This window comes from Rhinoraja longicauda, chromosome 38 (genome assembly GCF_053455715.1).
Source record: "Rhinoraja longicauda isolate Sanriku21f chromosome 38, sRhiLon1.1, whole genome shotgun sequence".
Lineage (NCBI taxonomy): Eukaryota > Metazoa > Chordata > Chondrichthyes > Rajiformes > Arhynchobatidae > Rhinoraja > Rhinoraja longicauda.
Window position 1 is genome coordinate 6,497,296 of NC_135990.1, and position 20,115 is coordinate 6,517,410.

Consider the following 20,115-nt stretch of genomic DNA (forward strand, 5'->3'; position numbering starts at 1 on the left):
TACTCCGCCATTTAATCATGGCTGATCTATCTCTCCCTCCTAACCCCATTCTCCTGCCTTCTCCCCATAACCTCTGACACCTGCACTAACCAAGAATCTATCCATCTCGGCTTGACAAATATCCATTGACTTGGCCTCCACAGCCGTCTGTGGCAAAGAATTCCACAGGAACACCACCCTCTGACTAAAGAAATTCCTGCCCATCTCCTTCCTCAAGGAACGTCCTTTTATTCTGAGGCTATGACCTCTGGTCCTAGACTGTCCCACTAGTGGAAACATCCTCTCCACATCCACTCTATCCCTGACAATGTGTGGTTGCACTTTGTTCCATTATCCACACCTTTCATTGTTTAATTAGAGAAGTTGAGATCAAACTCCCCAACAATTTGGCTTCCACTTCAAACCAAGCAGATCTATTGCAATTAAGCCAACAGGAAAAAAAGGTAGTTAAATGCCTCGTCACAGCTCATTTAACCCAACAAGTATTTATCATTTAATAGCAACTGCTTTACAAAGAGAAAGGACACAGAGTGCTGGAGTAACTCAGCAGGTCAGGCAGCATCTCTGGTGAATATGGATCGATGACCTTTCAGGTTGGGACCACAAAATGCTGGAGTAACTCAGCAGGTCATGCAGCATCTAGGAGAGAGGGAATGGGTGACGTTTCACTCGAGACCCATCTTCAGTCTGAAGAAGTGTCTCGACCCGAAACGTCACCCATTCCCTCTCTCCTAGATGCTGCCTGACCTGCTGAGTTACTCCAGCATTTTGTGATACCTTCGATTTGTACCAGCAACTGCAGTTATTTTTCCTTTCAGGTTGGGACCCTTCTTCGGACTGATTATGTGTTGGCGGGTGAGGGGGTGAAGAGAGCTGGAGAGAGGAGCTCCATGTAACCTTGTTCCCACCCAATTTGCTTCAGGTAATGAATCTCTCGTATTTACTGGTCTGGCCTTTAGTTCCATTCATGCAGATTTTCATTTACACAAACCAAGATATGAAGTGGGCAATCCGACGTCTAATTCATAGAGCCACCAAATATAGTCACTCTCTCCAGACAACCTGTTCGTTGAAGCCGAAGACAGACTCAAAATGCTGGAGTAACTCAGCTGGTCAGGCAGCATCTCTGGAGGGAAGGAATGGGTGACGTTTCGAATGGGTGACCCTCGACTAAATTTTCTTTATGTTTTTTGGTGATTTTTGTTTTATTCTCCCTTGTGTACAATTTTATATATCATTTATTTTGTCACACGAGCAAAAAACATAAATGAACTAATTTCTTAAGTGTTTATTTTATTCAACTTTTTGAACATCGTAAAAATATGTAAAGAAAACTAGGAGTGAAAAAAATGTTTAATTACCACTGGAGTTGGAAAATCATTCTATTAGAATGATTAAAAATCCATTCCCATGTCTAAACATTGGGCTTCAGGCCCATCCTGCCCTTTCGGGCTTTGAAATATAAATATCTGAATAAATTAAGTCATTCACCCTTCAAGTTTCATTCACCTCAAAATAATTTCATTCGCCCCTGGGTGAACCACTCACCAGTTTAAGAAGCACTGCTCTAAACTAAAAATTGCCCTGGTGAGTAGGATGGAAAACTGAGATAACATATGTTTTGTTAGTGTGCGCAGGTTACAGAAAGGAAACACACTAACAAAACATGGTGTCAGATCGGGGCCTGTTTCAGGATTAGTCGAGAGGACGATAGCGGACGACGTTTGTGAGTAATTACTACCGAGAGACGACTGTGCAGCCTACATTGTTTCCATCGATAGCGGGGCGGATTTATCAGGAACTTGGAGCAGCTGAAGCCCCCTAGGCAAATGAATTTTGAGGCAAGGGACCTGCCAATGGAGTGGAGACAATGGAGGGAGGAGTTTGAGCTCTATGTTGATTTGAGCGTGGAAGGGAAGGATGACAAGACAATGAGAAAACTGCTCATGTACCTAGTTGGACCGCAAGGGAGAGAGCTCTACCAAACGCTCGAGACACGGATGCCGTAGGGCAACGTACAAGAAGTTACGTTAGCGCAGGCTCTCGGTGCTTTCGAACAGCATTGTCAACCCGTGAGGAACGAGACCATCGACAGGTATAGATTCTTTATGAGTAGCCAAGGAGATCCTGAATTAAAATGGCTGAACCCAAGACTCGGGTGTAAAGCCTCTGTTAATTAGTTGTGTAGCTGTAATGGAGCAGGTTACAGAAAGGAAACACACTAACAAAACAACATAGAACTAGTAACAACCACTAGGCCGATTGTTGGTCAACGCAGACTCGATGGGCCGAAGGGTTTGTTTCTACACTTTATCTCTACACCAAATTAAACTACAGGTTACTTGGGTTCAATCCTAATCTCCAGGATTGGGTTGAATGGCACCCGTACCAATCAAGAATCTATCTATCTCTGCCTTAAAAATATCCATTCTGTTTGATAGTGTTCCTGCAAAGCACAGGAGGAAATTTTATCACTTTAAATCGCCCTATGAAAGCAAGCTATTGTATCTTGTGGAGTCGGGCATTGAGCCAATTGTGAAAGGATATCAAGAAAGTGACCTAATATTGCGCAGCCTTGACATTTCATGTCTGGTCGATTTGCGCTTTTGAATTATGATGATTTCAGGGATGTTGATGCGAATGAATGGCAAGGGGTGATATTTATCCTCTCCCTTGTTGGGGGAGCCCATTACCTGATACCTGTGAGGCGTTTTGGCCTGCCTACTGATGTGTGCAGTCATTTGTTGCTTCATGACATGAAGGGCTGCAATGAAAGTGAACACGGTTCAATTAATGAAGAGAGGCACCATTGTTCTGACTGGTAGAGGTTAGATCATTGATGGAATAAATGAAGATATATTGACCCAGGACACAGCCCTGTGAAACCTGTCTCCGTTTGCTTACACGACCTTTACAGATCGTGAGGAGGAAGGAAGATCTCCATGGTGCCCTGAGCAATATTTCTAGAAACATAGAAATATAGAAAATAGGTGCAGGAGGAGGCCATTCGGACCTTCGAGCCAGCACCACCATTCAATATGATCATGGCTGATCAACCACAATCAGTACCCCTTTCCCGCTTTCTCCCCCTATCTCTTGATTCTAACTCACTCTTGAAAACATCCAGTGAATCGGCCTCCACTGCCTTCTTTGGCAGAGAATTCCACAGATACACAACTCTCTGGGTGAAAAAGTTTTTCCTCATCTCAGTCCTAAGTGGCCTACCCCTTAAAATCTATTGGGTTCCAGCTATGAATTCAAAAAAAGAAATGACTTACATTTATTTAGCATTCTTCATGCTCCATATGCATCTTACAATAGACAATAGACAATAGGTGCAGGAGGAGGCCATTCAGCCCATCGAGCCAGCACCGCCATTCAATGTGATCATATCATATCATAATCATATATATACAGCCGGAAACAGGCCTTTTTGGCCCTCCAAGTCCGTGCCGCCCAGCAATCCCCGTACATTAACACTATCCTACACCCACTAGGGACAATTTTTACATTTACCCAGCCAATTAACCTACATACCTGTACGTCTTTGGAGTGTGGGAGGAAACCGAAGATCTCGGAGAAAACCCACGCAGGTCACGGGGAGAACGTACAAACTCCTTACAGTGCAGCACCCGTAGTCAGGATCGAACCTGAGTCTCCGGCGCTGCATTCGCTGTAAAGCAGCAACTCTACCGCTGATCATGGCTGATCATTCTCAATCAGTACCCCGTTCCTGCCTTCTCCCCATACCCCCTGACTCCGCTATCCTTAAGAGCTCTATCTAGCTCTCTCTTGAATGCATTCAGAGAATCGGCCTCCACTGCCTTCTGAGGCAGAGAATGCCACAGATTCATAACTCTCTGACTGAAAAACTAATTAAGTTAATTTTAGGAGTGGTCCTCGACACAGTGGAGGCTATCCAGCTGGCAATCACTGCACACAGGTTCCGGCTGAGAAATTCAGTATTTTTGTTAAGGTTACATTTCTGAAAAATTATTTATTTATTTTTTGGCGAAGAAAAATCGAATGGTTCGGCACTATAATAGAGCAGGCACCTGGTATTGGCTCCACTCCATCGTCTCCTGTCACGAAGGTTTGCGTACGGCCCATTGATCCACAGCTATACTCTCGGCTTACATGGAACAAAACATTTTTTTAATTATTGGGGGGGGCCATGGTGGTGCAGCGGTAGAGTTGCTGCCTTACAGGTCTTGCAGCGCTGGAGACCCGGGTTCCATCCCGACCACGGGTGCTGTCTGTACGTTCTCCCCGTGACCTGCGTGGGTTTTCTCCGAGATCTTCCCGTTTCCTCCCACACTCCAAAGGCGTACAGGTTTGTAGGTTAATTGGCTTGCTGTATGTGCCAAATTGTCCCTGGCGGGTGTAGGATTGAGTTGATTGAGAATGATCAGCCATGATTGAGTTGATTGAGAATGATCAGAACTGACATGAGCAAGAACCTTTTTCAGTCAGAGAGTTGTGAATCTGTGGAATTCTCTGCCTCAGAAGGCAGTAGAGGCCAATTCACTGAATGCATTCAAGAGAGAGCTAGATAGAGCTCTTAAGGATAGCGGAGTCAGGGGGTATGGGGAGAAGGCAGGAACGGGATACTGATTGAGAATGATCAGCCATGATTACATTGAATGGTGGTGCTGGCTCGAAGGGCCGAATGGCCTCCTCCTGCATCTATTGTCTATTGTCTATGATCACATTGAATGGCGGTGCTGGCTCGAAGGGCCGAATGGCCTCCTCCTGCACCTATTGTCTATTGTCTATAGGATTGTGTTAATGTGCGGGGATCGCTGGTCGGCAGTGTTGCTGTGCTGATGTTTTAGGTGCCGGAGTTGTCACTGGTGCCAATAGACAATAGACAATAGGTGCAGGAGTAGGCCATTCAGCCCTTCGAGCCAGCACCGCCATTCAATGCGATCATGGCTGATCACTCTCAATCAGTCCCCCGTTCCTGCCTTCTCCCCATACCCCCTCACTCCGCTATCCTTAAGAGCTCTATCCAGCTCTCTCTTGAAAGCATCCAACCAACTGGCCTCCACTGCCTTCTGAGGCAGAGAATTCCACACCTTCACCACTCTCTGACTGAAAAAGTTCTTCCTCATCTCCGTTCTAAATGGCCTACCCCTTATTCTTAAACTGTGGCCCCTTGTTCTGGACTCCCCCAACATTGGGAACATGTTTCCTGCCTCTAATGTGCCCAATCCCCTGATTATCTTATATGTTTCAATAAGATCCCCCCTCATCCTTCTAAATTCCAGTGCCGGTGCGGCTGCTGTTAATTCCCCCGCTGTTTATATTGGCTGTTTTTTTATAGAGGTATCGGAGCGACGCTCCGGTGAGCTCCAGCACCCCTGCTGGTCGGTACGGACTCGGTGGGCCGAACGGCCTGTTTCCGCGCTGCATCTCCAAACGTAACTAAAACTAAAAGCAAAGGGTGAATACAACATCAATAAAAAGAAAATACTTTAATGATGCTTGGCAGAGAAGCAACTGGGCGCGCTTTGAGGAGAAGAGAGCTGGCTCCTTGCTCGAGTGTCTGAGGTCCGTCTTGAAGGGTTAAGTTGTCCAAGCTCACATACCTGACAACCATTGCAACCTCTGTAGGAAGGAACTGCAGATGCTGGTCTAATCGCACTTCAACATCACTTTAATCCCCAACCGTTTCTTTGTTGTTTCAAATGCTTCAATGGCCTGGCTCAACGGGAAGCGATGGGTGATCAGAGGTTTCACATCCACTTTCTTCGAAGCCAGCATTGCAATTGCCATGGGATACCTGGTGTTGAGATAGAAACATAGGATCATATGTGCGGGAGTAGGCCATTCGGCCCTTTGAGCCAGCACCCCATTCCGTATGATCGTGGCGAATCTTCCAAAATCAGGCTTTCTCCCCATATCCCTTGATTCCGTTGGAGATGTATTAGGCAAAGCCTTCATTTGGCCAATTGTCAAGAAGCTGATTCTGGTTGATTCTGGTTGATTACTGTCAAAGCAGCCACAGCCAGACATAAAAACAGCTTTTTTTTCCACGAGTGATAGTTTTACTCAATAACCAAAGTCTGTAGTCCCTTTTTTGCTCTGGTTTATTTTCACCCACATGTTTAGACTGTAATGTTGTATCCTTATTGTTTTGATGTGGTTATGCTTTATTCTTAATTGTTAACTGTATGTTTGTGTTGTAATTTGTGAGCGGAGCACTAAGGCACATTCCTTGTATATGCACATACTTCATATCATATCATATCATATATATACAGCCGGAAACAGGCCTTTTTCGGCCCTCCAAGTCCGTGCCGCCCAGCGATCCCTGTACATTAACACTATCCTACACCCACTAGGGACAATTTTTACATTTACCCAGCCAATTAACCTACATACCTGTACGTCTTTGGAGTGTGGGAGGAAACCGAAGATCTCGGAGAAAACCCACGCAGGTCACGGGGAGAACGTACAAACTCCTTACAGTGCAGCACCCGTAGTCAGGATCGAACCTGAGTCTCCGGCGCTGCATTCGCTGTAAAGCAGCAACTCTACCGCTGCGCTACCGTGCCGCCCAATAAACTTATTCATTCATTCATTCATTCATTCATACAGTGCAAACACCTCATAAGTGGTTATCTCGTGCATGTCGGAGTGAGTGGAGTAGTGATTACATTTTGAAGTGGGCTTTTTGACTAAGTTGACAATAGACAATAGGCAATAGGTGCAGGAGGAGGTCATTCGGCCCTTCGAGCCAGCACCGCCATTCAATGTGATCATGGCTGATCATTCTCAATCAGTACCCCGTTCCTGCCTTCTCCCCATACCCCCTGACTCCGCTATCCTTAAGAGCTCTATCTAGCTCTCTCTTGAATGCATTCAGAGAATTGGCCTCCACTGCCTTCTGAGGCAGAGAATTCCACAGATTCACAACTCTCTGACTGAAAAAGTTTTTTCCTCATCTCAGTTCTAAATGGCCTACCCCTTATTCTTAAACTGTGGCCCCTTGTTCTGGACTCCCCCAAAACATTGGGAACATGTTTCCTGCCTCTAACGTGTCCAACCCCTTAATAATCTTATACGTTTCGATAAGATCCCCTCTCATCCTTCTAAATTCCAGTGTATACAAGCCTAGTCGCTCCAGTCTTTCAACAAATGACAGTCCCGCCATTCCGGGAATTAACCTAGTTGAGGAGATCCAGTTGCTCAATCCCCTTCTTAAATGACTAAGCTTCTGGAGCAGCACCCAGTGTGTTGGGTGGTAACATATTCCATTCGCCGACACTCAAAGGACACATCAGCAACTGGTATCAACTCACAAGGACATGGAACACGGAACGGTACAGCGCAGGTACACGACCTTTAGTCCACAGTGTAGTACCGAGAACGACGCCAAGTTATACTAATTTCTTCTGCCTGCACCTGATCCGTATATCCCTCCATTCCTTGCATGTCCTTGTGCTAAATAAAAGCCTGTTAAACGCTCCTATGGTATCAGCCTCCACTATCATGCCTGGCGGGCGGCACGTTCCACACACCCACCACTCTCTGTGTAGAAGACGTGCCCTGCGCATCCCCTTTAAATGTTGCCCCCCCACCTTAAACCTATGCAGAGTAGACTCGATGAGCCGAATGGCCTAATTCTGCTCCTATTACTGATGACCTTATGATCTAAGTCTACTCCGCCATTCAATCATGGCTGATCTATCTCTCCCGCCTAACCCCATTCTCCTGCCTTCTCCCCATAACCACTGACACCCGCACCAATCAAGAATCTATCTATCCCTGCCTTACAAATATCCACTGACGTGGCCTCCACCGCCTTCTGGGGCAATGGATTCCACAGATTCACCACCCTCTGAATAAAGAATTCCACAGATTCACCATCCTCATCTCCTTCTGAAAGGAACGTCCTTTAATTCTAGAGGCTATGACCTCTAGTCCTGTGTGGAAACATCCACTGGGCCCCGTGTAATGAGGGCAGCAGCCTTTTAGATGACCTTGAGTTGATGTTCGTTACTTAATAGTAATATTAATAGTAGTGCTAATGCACTCTTTGGCAGATCGAACCAACTAACAAAAGGCTTAAACGTTTCTTAATTGGGAATTCTTTGGTTTCAGTTGGTGAGAAACCATTGAGAGATTTTTGTCTCATAAATGTTAACTAAGTCCACAAAAGGGAAAATGCAAAGGGACGGAACGTTGCACAGGGATTGCATCGTACTTCCTATTATTGCCGAATTGCTCTGAACATTATTCTAAGTTTAAATAAACAATTTGCTTGAAATTATGTAAAGGGCGCAGCGGTAGAGTTGCTGCCTTACAACGCTTACAGCGCCGGAGACCCGGGTACAATCCCGACTACGGGTGCCGTCTGTACGGAGTTTAGAAACATAGAAACATAGAAAATAGGTGCAGGAGTAGGCCATTCGGCCCTTCGAGCCTGCACCGCCATTCAATATGATCATGGCTGATCATCCAACTCAGTATCCCGCACCTGCCTTCTCTCCATACCCCCTGATCCCTTTAGCCACAAGGGCCACATCTAACTCCCTCTTAAATATAGCCAATGAACTGGCCTCAACTACCTTCTGTGGCAGAGAATTCCACAGATTCACCACTCTCTGTGTGAAAAAAAACTTTCTCATCTCGGTCCTAAAAGACTCCCCCCTTATCCTTAAACTGTGACCCCTTGTTCTGGACTTCCCCAACATCGGGAACAATCTTCCTGCATCTAGCCTGTCCAACCCCTTCTCTGAACTCCCTCTATGGCAAGAATGTCTTTCCTCAGATTTGTACGTTCTCCCCGTGACCACGTGGGTTTTCTCCGCGATCTTCGGTTTCCTCCCACACTCCGAAGACATACAGGTTTGCAGGTTAATTGGCTTTGGTATAAGTGTAAAATTGTGTTGCAATCTCCCGGTGGCCCAGCACTTCAATTCCCCCTCCCATTCCCAATCTGACCTTTCTGTCCTGGGCTTCCTCCATTGACAGAGTGAGGCCCGGTGAAAAATTGGAGGAACAGCACCTCATATTTCGCTTGAGTAGTTTACACCCCAGCGGTATGAACATTGACTTCTCTAACTTCAGATAGTTCCTGCTTTCCCTCTCTATCCCCGCCCCTTCCCAGTTCTCCCACCAGTCTTCCTGTCTCCGACTACATTCTATCTTTGTCCCGCCCACTCCCCTGACATCAGTCTGAAGACCCGAAACATCACCCATTCCTTCCTTCCAGTGATGCTGCCTGTCCCGCTGCGTTACTCCAGCATTTCGTGTCTCCCCATTATCATGTATCTATACACTGTACACGGCTCGATTGTAATCATGTATTGTCTTTCCGCTGACTGGTTAGCACGCAACAAAAGCTTTTCACTGTACCTCGGTACACGTGGCAATAAACTAAACTGAATTGAACTCAACTAAACTTCCATCACTGTACTGAGGACTAAAAGCTGACTGATTTCACGGGAATTTAGTCGGATTAGATTTATCCTGTTTTTTTTTGTAAACAGGCCAATCCTGGGCAATATTTTTTATTGTCAGGTAGATTGTTATGTTGTAATTCTACTGACAAAGCCTGGGTAGGGTTTCAGCTAATTCTGGAGCGCAGGTCTTCATTGGTAATATCTGGGACGTAATCTGCTTTATTTCATCTTTGCCATTTCCGGTGCTATCAGTCCTTTTCTGATATCACAAGAAGCTGAATGCCTAGATGTGTTCTTGCCTAACACTGGGTTCTTCAGCTGATGAATCAGCTTTCAATGTCACCATTGCACGAAACCGACTGCATAGTTCAGATTTAGAAAAGAGAAACACTCCTTTTAAGTTCCCTGTGGAAACTTTCATCAGTTAACGTAGTATGTTTCATTTTTATTTTTTTGCGATGTAGTTCTATCAGTGATTCAAAGGTCTGCACTGCAATTTAATTAAATCAAAGCTGTTTCATACCTATGAAATAGCTGAAAACTTGTATGTTATTGCACAAGCTATAGGTGAGTTTTTACTGCATGTTATGCCACAATTTAGCAAACAACCTGGTTGTAAAAAGAAGTTTTATATTTGTGAATCATCGGATAAATGTTTCAAAATGTACGAGACACTAAAATGCAATTAAAATTTTATAGTCGCAGGGTCAGACAATACGGAAATAGGGCGTTCAGCCCAACTCATCCATATCGACCAAGATGTCCCATCCAAGATACATAGGAAAAAAAACTGCAGATGCTGGTTCAAATCGAAGGTAGACACAAAACGCTGGAGTAACTCAGCGGGTCAGGCAGCATCTCGGGAGAGAAGGAATGGCTGACGTTTCGGCTCGACTCACTCACTTTCACAATGAGGAAAAATCTCCGTGCCATCACACAGTCCTCTTCAAAAAACTACAGCAAAGTTGGTCCATACATTCAAGCACACTGCTGTGACCAATGCACTAGCAATTTGTGTTCACTGAAGTCACAAGTTCGCAAGTTATAGGAGTAGAATTAGGCCGTTCGGCCCATCGAGTCTATTCCGCCATTCAATCATGGCTGATCTCTGCCTCCTAATCCCATTTTCCTGACTTCTCCCCATAACCTTGACACCCGTTCTAATCAAGAATTTGTCTATCTCTGATTTAAAAGTCGGATTAAGCACCGACCCAAATCTCGTTTAAGTTAGGGAAAGATTTAATTGGAATCTGAGGGGTAACCTTTTCACACAAAGGGTGGTGGGTGTGTGGAACAGGCTGCCAGAGGAGGTGGTTGAGGCAGGGACTATCCCAACATTTATGAAACAGTTAGACAGGTGCATGGATAGGACAGGTTTGGAGGGATATGGACCAAACGCGGGCAGGTGGGACTAGTGTAGCTGGGACATGTTGGCCGGTGTGGGCAAGTTGGGCCTGTTTCCACGCTGTATCACTCTGTGACTTTCAGCTGCGAGCTGGAAGATGAAAGAATTTGCGAAAACAAAGGAGAACAAGCCAGTGTTTTTTATGTTTGGCAGGTGTTGAGTTTCAGGGAGTGTGAGGAAAATTTAAGGCCAATTATAAAGGCTATTGGGAAACCACTGTAAATGATATGGGTTTTATTGAGACGCTTCAAACCAAGCTCATTGTTTCATATTTTCTGGCCTTAGACTTCCTTCTTCCTGATAGTCTATTTACTCAGCCAGAAGTGATTACACACAAGCTGCCAAAGAATAATAGAATAGCACTCTCTTTGCATTTGACATATTTTGATTGAAATTCTATGGGTGAATGCTGTCTGAAAATTAAAGCACACAAATTTATCAAGGTCATAAGGACATAAGTGGTAGGGGCAGAATCAAGCCATTCAGCACATCGAGTCTATACCTTTCAATCATAGAAACATAGAAAATAGGTGCAGGAGTAGGCCATTCGGCCCTTCGAGCCTGCACCGCCATTCAATATGATTATGGCTGATCATCCAGCTCAGTAACCTGTGGACAATAGACAATAGACAATAGACAATAGGTGCAGGAGTAGGCCATTCAGCCCTTCGAGCCAGCACCGCCATTCAATGCGATCATGGCTGATCACTCTCAATCAGTACCCCGTTCCTGTACCTGCCTTCTCTCCATACCCCCTGATCCCTTTAGCCACAAGGGTCACATCTAACTCCCTCTTAAATATAGCCAATGAACTGGCCTCAACTACCTTCTGTGGCAGAGAATTCCACAGATTCACCACTCTCTGTGTGAAGAAATGTTTTCTCATCTCAGTCCTAAAAGACTTCCCCCTTATCCTTAAACTGTGACCCCTTGTTCTGGACTTCCCCAACATCGGGAACAATCTTCCCGCATCTAGCCTCTCCAACCCCTTAAGAATTTTATATGTTTCTATAAGATCCCCCCCCCCCTCAGTCTTCTAAATTCCAGCGAGTATAAGCCTAGTCTATCCAGTCTTTCTTCATATGAAAGTCCTGCCATCCCAGGGATCAATCTGGTGAACCTTCTCTGTACTCCCTCTAAGGCTAGAATGTCTTTCCTCAGATTAGGAGACCAAAACTGTACACAATCTCTCCCTCTATCTCTCCCTCCTAACCCCATTCTCCTGCCTTTCCCCCATAGCCCCTGACACCTGTACCAATCAAGAATCTGTCTATCTCTGCCTTAAAAATATCCACTGACCTGGCCTCCACAGTGATGTAACATTTGGAACATGGATGATGGACACAAAAGAAGAACACCACCCTCGGACTAAAGAAATTCCTCCACATCTCCTTCCCAAAGGAACGTCCTTAAATTCTGAGGCTGTGACCTCTAGTACTAGACTCTCCCACCGGTGGAAACATCCTCTCCACATCCACTCTATCCAAGTCTTTCACTATTCGTGTAATACTTCGGTCAGCTGTGTGAATTCAAAAATGCACCAAATCTTTCACGGAAGCTTATTTTAGAAATGAATGGATTTTCTTTTTTGCTCTCGGAGTTTAGAGTTCCGTGTAAAGGAATTAAGGGTAGAAACTAAAATAAACTTCTGTAAAACTCCCAGAGAGGCAAAAGACTTATATTTCCACTGCACTATGAACTGCCCGAAAACTGTAATGTCCAGGTTCAGCAACTGCTTCTTCCCAACACACATTCGGTTATTAAACATTACAACCTCCAATAAGTTCTGAACTATGTGGACTATTATTGTTATTATTGCACTAATATTGTTTTTTTAAAATGTGTACGTATGTGTGGGTGTATATGTACACATGTATGTATATATATATATATATATATATGCGTATATATACACCCACACGTACGTGTGTATATATATGTGTGTGTGTGTGTGTATATATGTATGTGTATGTCTTTTTAAAAGTTATATACATGTATATGTATGTGTGCGTGTGTGTATATATGTGTGTATGGGTATATATTTTTTATTTATTTATATACATGTATATGTGTGTGTGTAAGTATATATGTATATATATATGTGTGTATATATGTATGAGTATATTTTTAAAAAAATATTATGTGCGGCACGGACTTGGAGGGCCGAAAAGGCCTGTTTCCGGCTGTATATATATGATATGATATGATATGATATGATGTATATATATATGTGTGTGTGTGTGTATGTATATATATATATGTGTGCGTGTATATGTATGTGCATATATATTTCATTTATTTATGTACATGTATGTGTGTGTGTGTATATTTATATATATATATATGTGTGTGTGTGTGTGTATATGTATGTGTATATATATTTTATTTATTTATGTACATGTATGTGTGTGTGTGTGTATATATGTATATATGTGTGTGTGTGTATATGTATGTATATATTGTATTTATTTATTTATATACATGTATGTGTGTGTATGTATATATGTATATATATATGTGTGTGTTTATATGTATGTGTATATATTTTTTATTTATTTATATACGTGTGTGTGTGTGTGTGTGTGTGTGTGTGTGTGTGTGTGTGTGTGTGTGTGTGTGTGTGTGTGTGTGTGTGTGTGTGTGTGTGTGTGTGTGTGTGTATATATACAGGTGCTCCTCAACTTACAATGGGGGTTACATTCCGATGAACCCATCGCAAACCGAAAATATCGTACATGGAAATGCATTTAATACACCTGATCATGTGGGCAGAAGCGAGCTGTGGGTCGCTGCCATTGCCCAGCGTTTGCACCATTGTAAAGTCGAAATATCGTAAGTCGTAGCATCATTAGTCGGGAAGCACCTGTGTGTGTGTGTGCGTGTGCGCGCGTGTGTGTGTGTGTGTGTGTGTGTGTGTGTGTGTGTGTGTGTGTGTGTGCGTGCGTGCGTGCGTGCGTGTGTGTGTGTATATATGTACACATACTGAACTTTTTTTTCTCGTTTATTATATTGTTTACAGTGTACTATGTTTACACATTCTGTGGTGCTGCTGCAAGTAAGAATGTCATTGTTCTATCTGGGACATTTGACAATAAAACACTCTTGACTCTATCCCACAGAACTTCACAACCGTTTGACGGTGCCTTTGTGGTTCATATCAACATCACAAAGCAGGAAATGTAGTCATTAATTTGTATACAGAATGGCATTTCATTCTGAGAACCTGTCTGGGTGATGTTGGTTAAGGGATAATTACTGGCAGGAACCCAAGGAGAACATCCCTGCACTTATATGAACTTTTATGAATCAGCCTGAAGAAGGGCCTCGACCCGAAACATCACCCATTCCTTCTCTCCAGAGATGCTGCCTGTCCCGCTGAGTTACTCCTTCGATTTCTATTTCGATGTCTATTTTCGATTTAAACCAGCATCTGCAGTTCTTTCCTACACTTGTATGAACCAAAGCAGGCACGGTTTGTCATGATAGACACAAAATGCTGGAGTAACTCAGCAGGACAGGCAGCATCTCTGGAGAGAAGGAATGGGTGACGTTTCGGGTCAAGATCCTTCTTCAGACCCGAAACGTCATCCATCCCTTCTCTCCAGAGATGCTGCCTGTCCCGCTGAATTACTCCACCATTTTGTGTCTATCTTCAGTTTATACCAGCATCTGCAGTTTATTTATTTATATACATGTATGTGTGTGTGTGTGTGTGTGTGTATGTATATATGTATATATATATAAGTGTGTGTTTATATGTATGTGTATATAACACTTGCTTTACCATTTCTTACACACTTGCTTTACCATTTCAGTTGAGAGATGTCATATCTGATAACTGTGTTCATTGCGTTTGGTTTTGGGCACCGTGTTATAGGAAAGATGTTGTCAAGCTGGAAAGGGTACAGAGAAGATTCATGTGGATGTTGCCAGGATTTGAGGGTCCGAGCTATAGGGAGAGGTTGAGCAGGCTAAGACTCTATTCCCAAGAGCGCAGGAGGTTGAGGGGTGATCTTTTAGAGGTGTACAAAATCATGAGAGGAATAAATCTGGGCACAGAGTCTCTTGCCCAGAGTAGGTGAATCGAGAACCAGAGGACATAGGTTTAAGGTGAAGGGGAATAGATTTAATACGAATCTGAGGGGTAACATTTTCACATAAAGGGTGGTGGGTGCATGGAACAAGCTGCCAGAGGAGGTAGTTGAGGCTGGGACTATCCCAGCATTTAAGTAACAGTTAGACAGGTACATGGATAGGACAGGTTTAGAGGGATATGGACCATACGCAGGCAGGTGGGACTAGTGTCGCTGGGACATGTTGGCCGGTGTGGACAAGTTGGGCTGAAGGGCCTGTTTCCACACTTTATCACTCTATGAATCTACGACTCTATGACACTGCACTGTCGTGTAGCCAAGACTTTGGTGCTTAAGTCTTTTGAGTGCGGTTTGCACTAGAGATCTGGTTGGGCATGGAGCTGAATTGTCTTTCCGCTGACTGGTCAGCACGCAACAAAAAGCTTTTCACTGTACCTCGGTACAATAAACTAAATTGTTTATGCCCGGGATGGCGGGACTGTCATATGATGAAAGAATAGAGTGACCGGGCTTGTATTCACTGTAATTTAGAAGGATGAGAGGGAATTTAATAGAAACATATCAAATTATTAAAGGACTGAACATGCTAGCGGCACGGTAGCTCAGCGGTAGAGTTGCTGCTTTACAGCGAATGCAGCGCCGGAGACTCAGGTTCGATCCTGACTACGGGTGCTGTACTGTAAGGAGTTTGTACGTTCTCCCCGTGACCTGCGTGGGTTTTCTCCGAGATCTTCGGTTTCCTCCCACACTCCAAAGACGTACAGGTATGTAGGTTAATTGGCTGGGTAAATGTAAAAATTGTCCCTAGTGGGTGTAGGATAGTGTTAATGTGCGGGGATCGCTGGGCGGCACGGACTTGGTGGGCCGAAAAGGCCTGTTTCCGGCTGTATATATATGATATGATATGATAGATGCAGGGAAAATGTTCCCGATGTTGGGAGAGTCCAGAACCAGCGGCCACAGTTTAAGAATAATGGGTAGGCCATTTAGAACAGAGATGAGGAAAAACTTTGTCACCCAGAGAGTTGTGAATTTGTGGAATTCTCTGCCTCATAAGGCAGTGGAGGCCGATTCACTTGGTGCATTCAAAAGAGAGTTAGATAGAACTCTTAGGGCTAACAAAATCAAGGGGAGAAGGCAGGAATGGGGTACTGATTGTGGATGATCTGCCATGATCACATTGAATGGCTAGAAGGACCGAATGGTCTACTCCTGCACTTATTGACTATGTATCTATGTATCTAGTATGACTACAGAGTTGACTTCAGATTCTGTGTATCTGTGCCGCCAACTACTTTATGCACGGTGGCGCAGCGGTAGAGTTGCTGCCTTACAGCGAATGCAGCGCCTGAGACTCAGGTTCGATCCTGACTACGGGCGCCGACTGTATGGAGTTTGTACGTTCTCCCCGTGACCTGCGTGGGTTTTCTCCGAGATCTTCGGTTTCCTCCCACACTCCAAAGACGTACAGGTATGTAGGTAAATTGGCCGGGCAAAATGTAAAAAATGTCCCTAGTGGGTGTAGGATAGTGTTAATGTGCGGGGATCGCTGGGCGGCGCGGACTCGGTGGGCCGAAGGGCCTGTTTCTCTAAATCTAAAATCTACTTTAACTGATGTTAAGAGTCAAAGTGAAGGAACCGTGGGCAACGGGCAGGTAGCAGAACTTACGTGTTGCAGTAACGGAACATGCCACGGATATCCACCTCTCGGATGGCGGCATTTAGGAGCGGCACACTGACTAAATCCGGGCCGTGTCCCACCAGGAGCACAGTCCCTCCAGATTGAGTCGACTGGGGAAGAGAAAAATCACATCTTAGAAACTGGAGCTGGGTTCGATCCCGACTACGGGTGCTGTCTGTACGGAGTTTGCACGTTCTCCCCGTGACCGCGTGGGTTTTCTCTGAGATCTTCGGCTTCCTCCCACACTCCAAGGACGTACAGGTTTGTAGGTTAATTGGCTTGGTGTGTATGTAAATTGTCCCTAGCGTGTGTAGATAGTGTTAATGTGCGAGGATCGCTGGTCAGTGTTGTCACCCAAGAATCGGTGTGAGGTTCAGACAGTGGAGGCCAATTCACTGCACGAATTTAAAAGAGAGTTAGATAGAGCTCTCGGGACTAGCAGAATCAAGGGACATGGGGAGAAGGCAGGCACGGGTTACTGGTTGTGGATGATCAGCCATGATCACAATTAATGGCGGCATTTATTCACAAAATGCTGGAGTAACTCAGCAGGCCAGGCAGCAACTCAGGAGAGAAGGAATGGGCGACGTTTCGGGTCGAGACCCTTCTTCAGACTGGATGTCAGTCACTAGTCTGTCTCCTGTGATGGAGATGGTGAGGTCCAGAAACGGGAGGGAGATGTCGGAGATAGTCCAGGTATATTTAAGGGCAGGATGGCAATTGGAAGTGAAGTGTATGAAGTCAGTGAGTTCTGCATGGGTGCAAGAGGTAGCACCAATGCAGTCGTCGATGTAGTGGAGGTAGAGTTCGGGGATGGGGCCAGTGTACGTCCGGAACAGGGATTGTTCGACGTACCCGACAAAGAGGCAGGCATAGTTACTCCAGCATTTTGTGAATAAATACCTTCGATTTGTACCAGCATCTGCAGTTATTTTCTTACAATTAATGGCGGTGCTGGCTCGAAGGACCAAATGGCCTCCTCCAGCACCTATTTTCTAAGTTAATACATTGTGCAAAAAACCTTGCATAAAGGAGTCGAGATTCAGACAGATAACATACGTTAAATTTGATCTAATTCAGCCAAACTATCCAGGCAGCAAAAGATCGGTTTGTAATCATTATTTGGAGGAGCCCTAGCCACACAGCGACCTATCCTGGAGCCCAGTACCTTATGTATGAAAGAAGTGATCAATTGTTGCAGTGGTAGGCCGAAGGCTCGGTTTCCATGCTGTATCTCTACACTAAAGTGGTAAAAGGGCCAACTGAAATATACTCTCGATTTTACTAACTCTGGATAGCTCCACTTGTCCTAAATGTAAAAACTGCATTACTCTCTTTACATGACTCCATGTGAGCTGAGAGGGATAGGTCAGGTAGGCCCACAGAGTCTCGTGCCCAGAGAAGGGGAAGAGAGAACCAGAGGACATAGGTTTAAGGTGAGCGGGGGAAGATTTAATAGGAACCCGAGGGTTAACTTTCTCACGCAAAGGGTGGTGGGTGTATGGAGGAGATAGTTGAGGCCTGCACAATGGCTGCCGGAGGAGATAGTTGAGGCCTGCACAATCGCAACGTTAGACAGGTACATGGATAGGACAGGTTTAGAGGGATATGGGCCAAACGCAGGCAGGTGGGACTAGTGTAGATGGGACACAATGGCCGGTGTGAGTGCTGGGCCGAATGGCCTGTCTCCACGCTGTGAGACTCTATGACTCTAAGCTGGTACTCACGTAGACAGCAGCCTGGACACAGAATTCTGCCCCAGTGCACTCGATGGTGATGAATGGCATTGAACCAAGAGCCGCTTGGACTTTCTGGGCCAGGTCCTGAGGTGTCTCCTTCTCCACCTTGATGGTTATATCGGCCCCCACCTCCTTCGCCTTGGTCAGTCGGTCGCTTGATAAATCTAAGGAAAGAAATGCATTTAGAGACAACCCTTTGGGATTTCACCTGGTTTGACAGTAAGTAAGAGGGGGGCAACTTTGTTTTGCAGCTCAATAGATGGCATTCTTGCTCTACATCAAGAAGGTTCAAAAGTCCCACTCTGGAGATTTTGAGTCAAAACTCAAGGCCGTGGAGCCACACGCCATAGAGGATCCATCTGTTGGATGAGACGTTAAACCGAAGATAGACACAAAATGCTGGAGTAACTCAGCGGGTCAGGCAGCAACTCAGGAGAGAAGGAATGGGTGACGTTTCGGGTCGAGGCCCTTCTTCAGACTGAGAGGCAGGGGAGAGGGAGACACAGTCAAGTCAAGTCAAGTCAAGTCAAGTTTATTTGTCACATGCACATACACGATGTGCAGTGAAATGAATGTGGCAATGCCTGCGGATTGTGCACAAAAATGAATTACAGTTACAGCATATAAATAAAAGTTAATACAGAGAAGACAAAACTTAGTCCCTGGAGTTATAAAAGTTAACAGTCCTGATGGCCTGTGGGAAGAAACTCCATCTCATCCTCTCCATTTTCACAGCGTGACAGCGGAGGCGTTTGCCTGACCGTAGCAGCTGGAACAGTCCATTGCTGGGGTGGTAGGGGTCCCTCATAATCTTGCTTGCTCTTGATCTGCATGCATAGGTGTATAGGTCCAGCAGGAGGGCGAGTGTAGTTCCCATGGTGCGTTCTGCCGAACGCACTACTCTCCGCAGGGCCATCCTGTCCTGGGCAGAGCTGTTCCCAAACCAGACTGTGATGTTGCCGGACAGGATGCTCTCTACAGCCCCAGAGTAGAAGCACTGAAGGATCCTCAGAGACACTCTGAATTTCCTCAGCTGTCTGAGGTGGTAAAGGCGCTGCCTTGCCTTACCCACCAGTGCGGCAATGTGCGTTGCCCACGTCAGATCCTCTGTGATGTGGACTCCCAGGTATTTAAAGCTGCTCACCCTATCCACAGTAGATGGAATAGAGATCCACAGAGACATGGAAGGGCGAGGTGTGACAAGGAGAGATCAAAGAGGACGAGGATCAAGGAAAATATAGGATAGATCACTTGGCAGCATCAAAGGGGACGGGGCCACATGGCAGACAAAGATAAAATGTAATCAGGAGGACAGTCAAACCAGTTGGAGAACGGATGGGGGAGGGATGGAGAAAGAAAGGGAAAGCAAGGGTCACTTGAAGTTAGAGAAGTCAATATTCATACCACTGGGGTGTAAGCTGCCCAAGCAACTTCAGCATCTCAGGTGAACATAAAAGTATTTCCATGGCTTTTACTGTCTACCCTTTCTGGGCAGTGAAGACCTCACTGTGCTGATGGAAGGAACACCTTTATTCTTAAACTGTGGCCCCTGGTTCTGGACTCCCCCAACATTGGGAGCATGTTTCCTGCCTCTAACGTGTCCAATCCCTTAATAATCTTATATGTTTCAATAAGATCCCCTAAATTCCAGTGTACACAAGCCCAGCCGCTCCAGTCTTTCAACACACGACAGTCCCGCCATTCCGGGAATTAACTAGTGAACCTACGCTGCAGGCCCTCAATAGCAAGAATGTCCTTCTCAGATTTGGAGACCAAAACTGCA

General features: G+C 45.2%; 1 protein-coding gene across 1 annotated transcript in view; it reads right to left on the reverse strand.

The window, feature by feature from the left end:
- Nucleotides 1-5,462: 5,462 nt before the first annotated feature.
- LOC144610889 (sorbitol dehydrogenase-like) overlaps nucleotides 5,463-20,115 on the reverse strand; it is a 47,989-nt gene continuing 33,336 nt past the window's right edge. The window contains exons 7-9 of the mRNA XM_078429867.1: nucleotides 18,321-18,496; nucleotides 16,582-16,703; nucleotides 5,463-5,785 (exon numbers count right to left, since the gene is read on the reverse strand). Of these exons, the coding sequence (XP_078285993.1) occupies nucleotides 5,638-5,785; nucleotides 16,582-16,703; nucleotides 18,321-18,496 (446 nt within the window). The 3' untranslated portion in view covers nucleotides 5,463-5,637. The remainder of the gene's footprint in view (nucleotides 5,786-16,581; nucleotides 16,704-18,320; nucleotides 18,497-20,115) is intronic.